General features: G+C 43.1%; 1 protein-coding gene across 13 annotated transcripts in view; it reads left to right on the top strand.

The window, feature by feature from the left end:
* AFDN (afadin, adherens junction formation factor) overlaps positions 1–12665 on the top strand; it is a 134167-nt gene that overhangs the window by 53661 nt on the left and 67841 nt on the right. For 12 of the 13 annotated variants that reach the window (XM_036871618.1, XM_036871624.1, XM_036871623.1 and 9 more), the window contains exons 6-8: positions 637–794; positions 7507–7618; positions 8773–8940. In XM_036871618.1, coding sequence (XP_036727513.1) covers positions 637–794; positions 7507–7618; positions 8773–8940 — 438 coding nt within the window. The remainder of the gene's footprint in view (positions 1–636; positions 795–7506; positions 7619–8772; positions 8941–12665) is intronic. The other variant, XM_036871615.1, reaches the window with a different exon arrangement.

Here is a 12665-nt window from a genome sequence, read left to right as displayed (position 1 = left end):
CATTAAAAAGAAATATACTAACAAAAAGAAAAGCTAAGGATATCCAAATTGCTCTGCTCTAGTTGACTTTCTTTCCTCCCAAATGAGTTCACAGCTAGAAATGACATTCTGGTTTGCAGCACCTGGAAATGTAAATAGAGCCCGGTGCCTTGGTGGCAGGTTCCTTATGAAATGTCTTTGGACTCCAGCACCTGAAATGTCCTGATTTCTGGTTCACTTTTTAAAAAACTGAGTTATTTGGTGGGATTAATATTGTTTGGGGTTTTTAAGTTTCAGATTGTTGGTCAGGAAGTAGCGGAAATGGGGGAAGTAGATGTCTAACGCTGTATAGGTAAGGCAATGAGAAAGCAATCGAAGAAAGAACAGCACTTTCCAGAAACTCCGGGGTTTCTTCCCTTTCTGTCCTTTACCCACAGTGGATATCAGTTCGTCATTATAAAAACTGCGTGGGCTTGCAGGGAGGACAGAAACAGCCTAGTCACACAGAATTACTCACCCTGTCTAGCACAGGATCACTGGGTCAGCATGTCCCTGCCAGTGTGTGTCACCTACCAGGAAGTGGGGATAGAATTAGCATACAGATCTCTGTTATTGGAATAAAAGTTGTGATCAAAGATGTCACAATGTTTTTTTCAGGTGGAACATTGAGAATTTATGCCGATAGTTTAAAACCAAATATTCCCTACAAGACGATCCTGCTGTCTACCACAGATCCTGCAGACTTCGCTGTGGCTGAAGCTTTAGAGAAGTACGGTCTGGAGAAAGAAAATCCTAAGGATTATTGCATTGCCCGCGTGAGTACCTGCCACGTCGGTACTTACCCATATTACACGTGCTAGAACTTTGCATTTAAATGGAAAGATATTCTTTAAATGAAGTTAAACTTAGGTTGAATTTCTCCACACTGTATCACTTAGAATCTGGTAAACTGAAACCATGCATAAATATATATAAGAAACAACATTCTCCTTTCCATTACAAGAGTAATATGTGTTCCTGCTGTGAACTAAGAAAAGTATAAAAAGGCAAATTGAAGAAAATCCTCTATAGTTCTGATACCAAAGGATAAGCGCTATTAACATTTTGATGTATATCCTTCCAGTTTTTATTTTGCATATATATAGGTAACAATTTTATTTTAGTAAAATCTGCTTTAATGATTTTTTTCTTAGGGTTTTTACTAAGATGTGTCATAACGACCCAACTTTAAATAAATCTTGGTTTGCTGTTCATCATTAACCAACATTTGGCTGATAGGTTTAGTAGTCATCCATAATTTCTTGGAGATAAAGGGTGTATCTTTGACCCTGGTACTCAAGAAATACAGTGAAATTTTACGCCTCAGAGTTGAACTGGTGACACTAAGTAAAACCAAGCAGATTTTCTCTTCTAAGACAAACTTTTTGGAAAATTCTTAACCTTTAAGTCAGTCACAAGTATGTAATAACTTCTTTATAACCATTAGTTCTCTGTCAGAATCTCATTGGAAGTAGATTTTTTTAAGAAGATATCCTTCTTTCTCTCATCTTAGCAATTGATTATTAAATAATGAAAGTGTGGTTACTTGTTTTAGTTCTTGCCCTCACCAAGATTATTGAGAAATAATTAAAGCACAGTGTATTGCATGTATGTAAAGTTTATAATACCATCAGTTCGGGCATGTCAGCACAAGGAACATCTCCTTCACCTTCAGAGGTTCCCTTGCGCCTCTTTGTACTTTTGTGTTCCATTGTATGGCTGTGTCACCCTTTGTTCATCCATTTACCTGTTGATAGAGTTTGCATTGTTTCCAGTTTTCAGTGTTTGGCTCTTACAGTAAAGCTGCTGTGAGCATACACGTGCAGGTCTTCTCATGGAAGTACTTTTTCTCTTGAGTAAATACGCAAGTGAGTGGCTCCACAGGAGGCGTATGTGTAACTTTTAAAGAAACTCTTTTCCAACCTGATTATACCATTTGCCTCCCCACAGTCATGTATAGAGGTCCCGTTGCTCTGCCCCTCACCCATGCTTGGTTTGGTCAACCATTTTAACTGTTAGGCCTTCTGATGGGTGTAGTTGTATCTCATTGTGGAAGAAATTTGAGTTTCCCTGATTATCTATATACATGTCAAGTCCTGTGTATGGTACATGTACTGCGAATATTTTTTTCCCAGTCTGTGGCTTGGTTTGTCTTTTCATTTTTAAAATGGTATCTTTCAATGAGTAACAATTTATTAATTTTGTTGAAGTCCAACTTGTTAACTTTTTAGTGCTCTGTACTTGCTGTATGAGAATTCGCTTCCTCCAAGGCTGCAGACACTTTTACCTATATTTTATTTTAGAAGTTTCATAGTTTTAGGTCTTACATTTGGGTCTGTGTGTTCCATTTCAAGGAAACATTTGTGTATGGTGTGAGATTAGGGTCGATGCTCATTTTTTTCTGTACAGATAGAGAAAAAAAGACTTTCTTTTCTCCCACTGAGTGCGTTGGCACCTTGGTTGAAAATCAATTGGCCATATATGTTTGGTTCTATTTCTGGAATCTGTTCTGTTTCATTTATATATCTTATATCTTTTCGCCAACACCAAACTGTTTTGATTACTGTGGATTTATGGTGAGTCTTAAAATCATATAAAGTCCCAATTTTGCTTTCTCCTTTTGCTTTTAAAAATTGCTTTGGTTATTCTAGGTTATTTGCATTTACAAATAAATTTTAGAACCAACTTACCAATTTCTACATAAAACCTGCTGGAGTCGTGACTGGGTTTGCATTGACTCTGTAGATGAATCAGAATCCTAACAATGTTCAGTCTTCCAGGCTGTGGACAGAGTGAGTGGTCTTCTGTAAGCTCTCAGCAGTGTTTTCTAGTGTTGCTACAGAGAGAATTAAATAAAAGGCCTTGCTTGAGTTTTATGGCTTTTTTCTTTTTTCTGAAAAGCTAAGACTTTATATTCAGTTGGAAAAACCATTTGGTAGATCTGTAATTTTATGAATAAAACCCAGTTTTCATCTGAAAATAGATGAGGAAACGGATGTTTTTATTCCACTGAGATGACAAAAAAGGAATAAAGCCCCGTGGACGTGCGCGAGGACAAAGAGATGAGTGAAGGGCTGGCAGAGCCGTTGTCGATGAGATTCTGAGGAAGCGGGCGGGTTTGTATCTAAGTTGCTGGACCTGCAGAGGGGGCCGGCCGAGGGGAAGCACGCAGCTGCCTGTATCCCAGCCCCCAGCAGACTCAGGCATGAGGGGCTCTAGCACGTTCTGAGGCGGCGTTGAAAATTGGGCTGAAAACAAATTGGGTGGAAAGTTTTTATAGGCAGTAGTAGCCTCCAGCAGACTGCCTTCCCATCCAGCTACTGCGTCGTCTCTCCATCCGAAGGCCCGAGTGAAACGGATGGGGGAGGAGGCCTTGGCCTTGGGGGCCGCTGGCATAGCAGGGTCTTTACCACAAGCAGGAGGATGGAGGGGAAGGCTGTGCCCAGAAGACTGAAGGATTCCTCCCAGAAGGCACTTTCTGGTCAGAGAAGAAAGGTCTGTACGGAAGCTGACCTTCGGACGTCTGGTCCAGCAGCCGTCCTCGCCAGTGCCGTCCACTTTCCTGTGACTCGCTGTCAGTGTGAGTGGACGGCCCAGACTCAGTAGACATTTGCAAATGCCTTTAAAATGAAAGACAGACCAACACAGACAGATCAGAGAACCCGGAGATACAAGAGACAAAGCAGATGGAAGTGTGGGAAAGCTAAGAGGCTCGGCGGCAGGACGGATGGCGCATCCGGAGCACAGGGAGGAGAGCGTGCGGGGGGCTCCTGGGGACCGGGAAGCCCAGGTAAATAGGGGGTGGGGGCAGGATGTCGATGGAGGGATGGAGGGGCAAGCGGAGGAAATCTGCCAGAGGACAGAAAGAGGGGGGGTCGGGAATTTAGATTATCGGTGCAGAATATCTCAAAATTTAGCCCAGGGAGGACCAGGTAGAAAAAGCAACAGGAAATGGAGAGAGAGAAGTTACCAAAGAAACAATGCTAGACCGTCTCCCAGGACTGAAGGATTTGAGTCTCTAGGTTGAAAATCAGGCCCACTAACTAATGGGACAGTTGCTTTGAAAAAGGCCCAAACCAAGGTGTAGTGAAACTGCAGGAAACTAGAGAAAAAGAGAGGATAATGATCCCAAAGAAGAAGATTCAGGGCTTGTATAAAGGGTTGGGGGACACAGTTGCACCAGTCACTTCAGCAGTAACCATGGACTCTGGAATTCAGTGAAGCAGGGCTTTCTGATGCACAGGGAACTGAGTTCTAGCCCAGACTCTCAGTCAAGCGTTGGGTGGGTGGAATAAAGACGTTTCAAGACACACACGGCAAAAATTTACCACCCGCGCAGCCTTTCTCAGTAAGGTGCTGGAGGACATTCTCCAGCAAAATCATGGCGGAGGCCAAGAAAGAGACAAACAGGGTATCGCAGAACAGACTCTAGCACGGCAGAAGGTAGTCCCCGGCGACGGGGAAGGAGCGTCTGGGAGATCGCTGTGTGGCCATCCTCCGCAGCACGCGTTTCAGAGTGGGGGTGATGTCTGAGATTGAAAATATTCTTTAGAAGTACGGTGGTAAGTATTACTTATAACGTCAAAATAAACAAATAGCCAGTAAATTCCTGAGTGTATTTCTGTAAAGACTTTTTTCCCCAGTGTTGTGTGTTATAGCAATAAACTAAATACTCATCACTTAAGGAATATTTTGAATACCTTGTCATTATGAAACATTTTGACATATTTACATTTTATAAAATACCCTATTTTTGGAAAAAGTCACCATACAATAAAGCCAAACAACAAAATTCTGTGTGTATGTATACGTGAGCACCAAGAAAGGTACATGCGTAGGAAGGATACACACCAGCTTAACTACCTACATGAGGGGAGGGAGAGGAACAGAAGACTTTAAAATGTTACATGTGATCAAGCCATGCACCTTCTTATGTAAAATAAATGCATAATTATAGAAAGCATGATCAGGAAAATATACTTACCTCACAGATTTTTTTCCCCTCCTCCTTATGCTTTTCTGTATTTGAGTTGTTTACGTTGAGCCTGTGTCATTTAGAATTCAGAAAGAAATACAGCAAAGCTCATTTCGTTGTAGGGTGGAGGAAGATGGTTGCTCATGAGTATTTGTTTTTCGCTGAGCCTTTTCTTTCTTTTGGTCTTATTAGCAAAGAGACTGAAAACCCGCCTTACTTTGGGGAGGGGCTGGGAGGGCGAGGTTGGGAGGATAGGTCATCGGGATAATCACGCATTCTCTCTAAAGGGAAAGAACCTGAGATTCAGGCCACCCTAGGCGTTTTCCTCCTGCAGGTGAGTTTGAAACAGAGGGGGACCCTGTTGTCATGCTGGCTTCCTTGCTTTCCTGCTCAGGAGAAATAGCAATATGGAGCAAGCATTAGTGTATGTATGGAAAATACATTTACACCTAAAGAATAATTGTGCCCATGGATAATGGTAGATTTTGATACATGTTCCTCATAGTTTTGGTTAATAACTGCTGTAAAAATTGTTCTTAGGATAAAACCAGTAAAACAGTGGTATAAATAGGGTCTGCATTGCTAAACAGAGGGCTGACCCTTTTCCAGCTGGGTCCCTGTTAGGCTGTGAGCCCAAGGGCAGGAGCTTAGTTACCACTGCCGGACACTTGGGATCGCTCAAGTGTTCGCCAGGGGAATGTTAAATTTTAAGTGTATATAAATCTATTAAATAATCCTCAGTTCCATAAAGGTGCATTTGATAGGATATGTGGTAGTGAACTTTATGACATTTTTTTCCTTTCTTTAATTTCTGCCGTATTTTTACCGATGAAAATCATCAGAAAGTGAAAGAACACCTTACTCAGCGTCATGAAGTTACTGGGCTTTTACTGACAGTCCCTGTTGAGATCATGTGATGATTTCTTTTGAGGGTCGCCTCATTTTGGTGTTTGTTCTTCTCTGTTCTCGCGCATCTTCTTTCGCAAGCTTTCGGCAGGATAAATTAGGAGTTGATTATTGTTTTAGCCTTGAGATAGAAATCCTTTGTTTCCTTGCCATCTCATCCATCATGTAATATGTAGCTCTTTCATATTCATTCATTCATCTATTATATCTATTCAGTGAATTATTCAGTAAATATGTAGGTTCCTCTTATTTGTTAGATACTGTGCTGGGATGCAAAAATAAGAGCTGCCTTCAGAAGAGGTTGCAGTAAAGGGAGACAGAGAGTCCGAGAAAGAAATACAGCTTGAAATTAGAACGGAGGTCAGAGAAGGCTCCCTGGAGGAGTTGTACTTGGGCTGAGAGGTGAGAGGGCACGCTAGCTAGACCCGAAAGCTGGGGACGGGCCTTGCAGGCACAAGGGATCGTGGAAGCATGAGATTTCACGGCCCAGTCGAGAATTCGGAGGAGTTCTTGTGTGACTGGATCTATGAGGATACATGACAAAGACTGCGACTAAAGAGATGAGTGAGGGTCCGATCCTGAAGCAGTGTGTGTTCCAAGCCCACTATACTACATTTAATACAAGACGCTGTGAGGAAAGGTTGGTTACTTTAGCATAAGGGTGTGTTGTAATAAACTTGTCTTTTTAGGGTAATTTGCAGCAGTGCAGAGAGAAGTTTTACAGTTCTACGGAAGTCTAACCCATTTGGTATATGCGCATGATGATCTAATTGGGAGTAAGGTCTATTAGGATAACATTATTACATTAACTCCAGGTTGAAAATAATTTTCAGGTGCCAGTGACTGGCGTCTCCTATTTTCTGTAACCGTGGTTTGGTTGGTGTGAGCGGTGGGGCAGAAGTCAGCAGGGCGTCGGAGACTGAGCCCTGGTCACTGGCTCTTTTCTCTGTGTTACAGAGGGTTTTCTCGAACGATTGAGAAAAATCGTTTGCTGTAAAAACATAGAATAAAGAGTAATACAGCGTTACAGATTTTTGAGTGTGGTGAATGCAGTATCTTAAAGCATTTGTTGAATCAATGGCCCAGTAATACATCTAAATGATCTGATTAAAATTTAATCATAAAAACGAATTTTCTACAAGAAAAAGAAAGCTAATCTCTTGTGTTGTTATGTGATGGTTATCCTAAAAGGTTACATGTTAGCTGAAACTACCGTATTACAAAGTTTGGTTATGAAAGGTGGGTTCTGCAGTCACCTTTCCTGAAGGAATTACGCGCAGGTTGACTGTTGCATGCAGTCTTTCCAAAAGAGAGTTTGTCAAAGAGCAGACTCAGACTAGTATGGGCCAGGGAGCAAGGCGGGGAGCAGGGCGGAGAGCTTAGAAGCAGGTGGATGAAGACGGTCCAGTCGGCTGGCTAAGCTTTTAATTGGAAACGATTTTCCTTCACTTCTGTCCGTGTTTTTGAGAATTGTTTATTGTGTTTGACCAATTTAGTTCTATCTACAGTGACTTTTTTATTTCCTCAAAAACAATAAATTTTTTCTTTTAAATACGTGCTAATTCACTTTTCAGGTGTGGTCACAGTTCATTGTTACTCCCTCCTAGGTGATGCTTCCTCCGGGGGCCCAGCATTCTGATGAGAAAGCTGCTGAAGAAATTATCCTTGATGATGATGAGTGTCCTTTACAGATCTTCAGGGAGTGGCCGAATGACAGAGGTAAAGAGTAGTCTTATTTGTCAAAGAAGTACCTCTGTGATGCGTTACACTCCGACTTGGAATATTAGTCGTTTAACTTACTGGAAGGTGTAGGAGCGTGCGCGTGGCAGCGTCTTTAGAGGGCTGTTTGCTGTGCAGGTTTCTGCCCCCTTCTTGGACTTGCTGGGTGGTTCCTAGGGGGTCCCCGCATCCTGAGGGCCGCTCTCTGCTGGTGAGTCTAGTGGGAGACGCGGCACAGACCGTTTTGTGGCAGCAGGAGTGCCGTGTCCTGAAGAAGCTGGACTTGCGCCCCGTGTCAGGACGTGGGAGATGGTTATCTGTCAGCAGCGGGATCCTTTCCCTGCTGACCGCCTGCACTGGTGATGTTTGGACGGATTTGTCGTGATAGGGAAAATAGCCTTCAGCCCTAAATGCCATCTAGTGGTTTAGTCATTTCATATAATGCATCCAGACTCTTCACCATCCGAACGATTTCTCCTAATCATGTCAAAGCAGTGGGGGTTTAAAGGTATGTTTTTTATGAAACAGTTTTCTTGCTTTCAGATACACATCTTAAGCTACCTGTTGCTCAGTGGAGGGCCTTTGCATTAATAAAGACATAAAAACTGACTGCCAGTTAATCCTGTCATACTTGAATGTAGATTGCGAGTTTTAAACATACACTTGCTTAGTACCTTTTCTCGACGGTATAAAGTTACACTTTATTAAAGTCAGATTGCTTTGAATTCTGAGTTAATTCAATTGAATTAAATAAAATCAGGTTAACTAAGAATGTACGTGTATGTGTATTTGTGTGTGCATGTGTTATTACATGTGTGTATGAATGTATTTATTGATCATAGGGTTCTTTACCAATAGAAACATTCATTTATTCTGAAACTGGAGTGTTGTCTTTCATGCATGTAATATGCTTGGGTAGGTGTTACTTTAAAATAATCGTTGGAAATTGCTTGCTAGAGTTTTCAAGAACACGTCAAGAGAGTAGTATTTCCTCTGTTGAGGGAAAGTGTAAATTGGGTAAGCTTTTGCTTAATTATTCCCTGGGAGATGTTATTAAATTACATTTTCGTGATAAATCTTTGAACAGTTGATTGCCAGTCAGCTGGCCGTCTACACTCGAGTCTGGTTGATAATTTACAGTGTTACTGTTCTAGGGATTTTAGTCTTTCAGCTGAAGAGGAGGCCACCAGACTACATCCCCAAGAAAAGCCAGAAGCACGTGGACGGGAAGGCCCTGCACGGAAAGGAGCGAGTTGATGGGGCTGCCTACGGTTCTGCACTCCCGCCGGAGAAGCTGCCCTACCTCGTAGAGCTGAGCCCAGGTGAGAGGCGTTACAAATGTGCATTCTCAGCTTTGCATTTTATTCTTTTTAATGAATGTTATTTAACTGGTCTTTCTTTTGACTGACAACCTTATTTTAAGATCATTTATTTAAAAAAGTAGCCGTGATAAGATGGTATTTATTAAAAAAACAAAAACCCTTAATTAAGGTTATAGGATATGTATATTCATGCATTAAAAATAAACTTCACATGCACGGAAATGAATACTGAAAAACAAAATTTTAAATAGTGAATATAGAGAGTTTAAGAAGTTTAAATGATATACTCCCTTTAAAATTTTTTTTCCAAAATAACCCTGTAAAATACTTAAAACTACTAAAAATGACAAACTGAAATGTACTCCTCTTAGGACAGACTTCATAGAGGCAGGTGTGTGTGTATTTATCACACTGTTGCTTAATGTATGAACAATGTCAAAAGAATATCTATAAATTTAAGTACATCTAAGAAGTCCAGCTGTAAGAGGAGCGATATTTGCTTAGTTTTAAAATTATAATAGACTAAGTTTATGTTCATGTTAGCCTTCTAAATATTTCGTTTGTTGAGCTCTCTTAAGCTAAAGCTGTTGTTATAACTTAGCCATCAGGTAGAGAAATACATTGACATTCTTAAGGAAATGTTTTATACACATACATCGTATGTAGTGTACGTATTTGTACACATATTCAGTATATGTGTGACACGTTTGTTTACCATTCAGCTGAACTGCATCACTTCTTATTTATTTGGTTAAAATGATGGTATGTGACCTTTATTGTAAAATGCTGTGAAGAAGAGAGTGTTGTCCCTCCCACCCAGAACTGCTTTTTAAATAAAGCTCAGTAAGTAATTATAGAAAAAGTTAGCTAGAAACAAACTGGTTATGTAGGTAATCTGTGGTTCCTTGGGCGGGAATTATGTTTTTCTCTTTGATTCTTGAGTATTTATTTTTGTTTACAAGATTATAACTAACTAATGATTAGATGTGGTACTTGTGGTCCAGTGGTCTCCATGGCACAACTGGGTTGTGTTATACTGATACAGGGGAAATGCTGTTGTTTTGACTATACGCCATGATTAGTAGTCCGTGGCCGTGTGCTGCAAGTAGTAGTTTTTACGCTTAATTACGTTGGAAGGTTTTTAAAATTGATTACCTGTTTGTGAGGGAGATGTGAATGTTGCCTGGTCTCTCAGTTCTCCGACTGAAAGTTCATGAGACTTTGGTTTCTCACAGCGGTTTGCAGACGTGATAGTGGTGAGGGTTTGGCGCTCAGTGGTCCGAGGCAGTGAACGGCAGCTGGAGGACAGCCGTTTGTTTTTGAACTTAGAAGTTTTTAGGATCTTTGGGCATTGGGTCTGGCCTTCAAGATTCTGCATTACGTGCTAGAAACTAATGATTGTTTTCTCCCAAACGGAAATTTTTGAAAATAGGAGTATTAACCCAGAGAGAGTTGATAAATAGCAACTGACATAGGATAATTGTCAAATGAATAGTGGAAAGTTGACTTGGGTGGGTAGCAGAGACAGGATGAGAATTCACCCATTTATTTATTTGACAAGTACTTATTGAATGCTTACTATGTGTCAGACACTGTTCTGGACCTTGCAGATAGAAGAACACCAGCAAAACAGATTAAACCCTCTGACCTTGGGAACTTGTATTCTAGTGAGAATTGCTGTTTTGACTGCTTATTTCATCCTTACGGTCTCCCGGGTAATGAAACATGTAGAAGTTTTTTGTCGGTGTAAGAAACTGATGGATCCGAGATAAATGCTAGTTGTGTCCTACTTGTCACCAAGTACTGGCAACAGCATCTGTCAGGCGCTTGTTAAAACACGGCTTCCTTCACAGCCCTCTGCTGCTTTAGTCAGCGTTTACCGAGCTGCTGCTTTAGGCTGTGCAGTAGGTACGTAGGTGACTCGGGTTGCTTCCCGAGAGACTCGTAGTCCGAATAGCTGGGCAGCCGGGACCCCCGTCAGCCTGACGCGCCCGAGCGCTGGGGCTGCCCGCTGGAGAGCTCCGGCTGCTCCGCAGGTGCCCGAAGTTCAGCTCCGCGCCGCACTCGCAGGTGAGCAGGTGAGCAGGTGAGCAGGTGCGGTGGAGGAGGCCTGGATGCCGGCCGGGGTCTGTCTCACTCCAGAGCTGTTCTCTTCACCAGGTCACGCTGTCTTTTTAAGGTGTCGTTGCTGACCGAGCCCAGTCGGCACGCGGAGTGAAGTGGACTTATTTTCCCTGTGTTCGTGGATGCTGACTTGTTACGAACTATTTCCCTGGGCACGTTGTCAGCCAAGCACGTGTCCTCGGGCTCGGGCCGAGGTCCTGTAGGTGTCGTTGGAGGCTTTTGAGATGTGGGTGGGCGCTTCCGCTGTCTTTTGGAGGGACGGGGGTGAAGGTCGTTTTGTTCCTTGCTCTGGGTTGGGCTGTGCTCCTCAGCGGAAGGAGCGGGCTGGGTCTCCCTGTGATGGACTGACGGCCGCTCCCCTGCTGCTCGGGGACTCCCTGTCGTCTCGGTGTCCCCTCAGCAGTGTGCCCACGCTGCGCGGAGCACGGCTGCCGTGTCCCCCGGCCCAGGGCTGGGGCGGGGCGTGCCTTTCCCCCTGGACGGCCGCCTCCCTGCAGCTCACCCTCTCCTTCTCTCCCCTGCACGCGTCTGCATGGCCTCTGTCCGCCGCTGCCGCCTTCACCTGGGCCCTGCGCGTGCGTGCTAACCCCAGGGAGAGGGGGTCGCTTAGCCTGCTACGACTGGCACGCTTCCAAAGGTAATGCAGTGCTTCCTGCTGCTGTCTCCTCTCAAGCCCTGTCAGCCTCACGGGCAGAACAGCGTTAACCGGCCAGTTGCTGGGTCTGTTGGCTTTTCAGTTAGCATAGATAACTTTTCTTAAGAGTTTAATGTACTTTCATTTTATTCCTGTCTAGTTAATTCTTCCGTATCCAGAATTCATTTCATTTAAGAGAAGCTTATTTTGCAGAACTGTCCAGTGTCTTTGTTCAGGCCAAGTTTTAAGTGAGAATTTGGACTAAAGGAGAGGGAGAGAGCTGTTTTCCTGTCCTTCGACCCCGCGCGCCCCCAGAAGGAAGAGGGGGAGACGCAGGGGGAGGAGGAGGTGCGGACGAGGGGGGGGCGGGGGGGTGGAGACAGAAGGAGAGCGGGGGTGGTGGGTGGGGGAGGGCGCGCCGATCGGGGCCACGTGTCCGGTGCCCCAGGAGGCTGAGGAGGAAGAGGCCGCCACCCACTGAGTGCCGCTCGTGTCTGAATCTTTCTCGCGAGGCGCTCGCTGCCATCATGAGCAGGTTTAGGGTGTCCTTGGCCTCTGCTCGCTCTCCTGCTTGAGATTCATTTCTGGTTGGCAGAGCTGTACCTTCGTACTTGGAATTTGTTTCTCAGATTTTGTGCATTAGTCTATCATCTTAAATAGTACATGGAAATACTTGCTTTGTCTGTTTTTATATTTTAAGTGTCATTTTTACATGTCGAATGTAACAATCACAACTTTCTCACATATAAAGTTTACTCAGCTTTTCAGCATCTTACATTGCTTTGTTGAATTTTCTCCAAACTGATCATACAGGTGTTCATTGGATATTAACCAAACTTGGAGTTTTGGTTTTTTGTTCTTTTAAAGAAAAATGGAAACAAGGGATATTTAGTACCTATTTTGATATAATACATAAAGTAGAGTCTAAGACAAGTTTCTGTTGTTATTTTATTCCTGAAAAGGATTC

This window comes from Balaenoptera musculus, chromosome 12, assembly GCF_009873245.2.
Source record: "Balaenoptera musculus isolate JJ_BM4_2016_0621 chromosome 12, mBalMus1.pri.v3, whole genome shotgun sequence".
NCBI classification, from domain to species: Eukaryota; Metazoa; Chordata; class Mammalia; order Artiodactyla; family Balaenopteridae; genus Balaenoptera; species Balaenoptera musculus.
The sequence above is the reverse complement of the archived record's forward strand: the minus strand, read 5'-3'. Positions and strand labels throughout refer to the sequence as shown.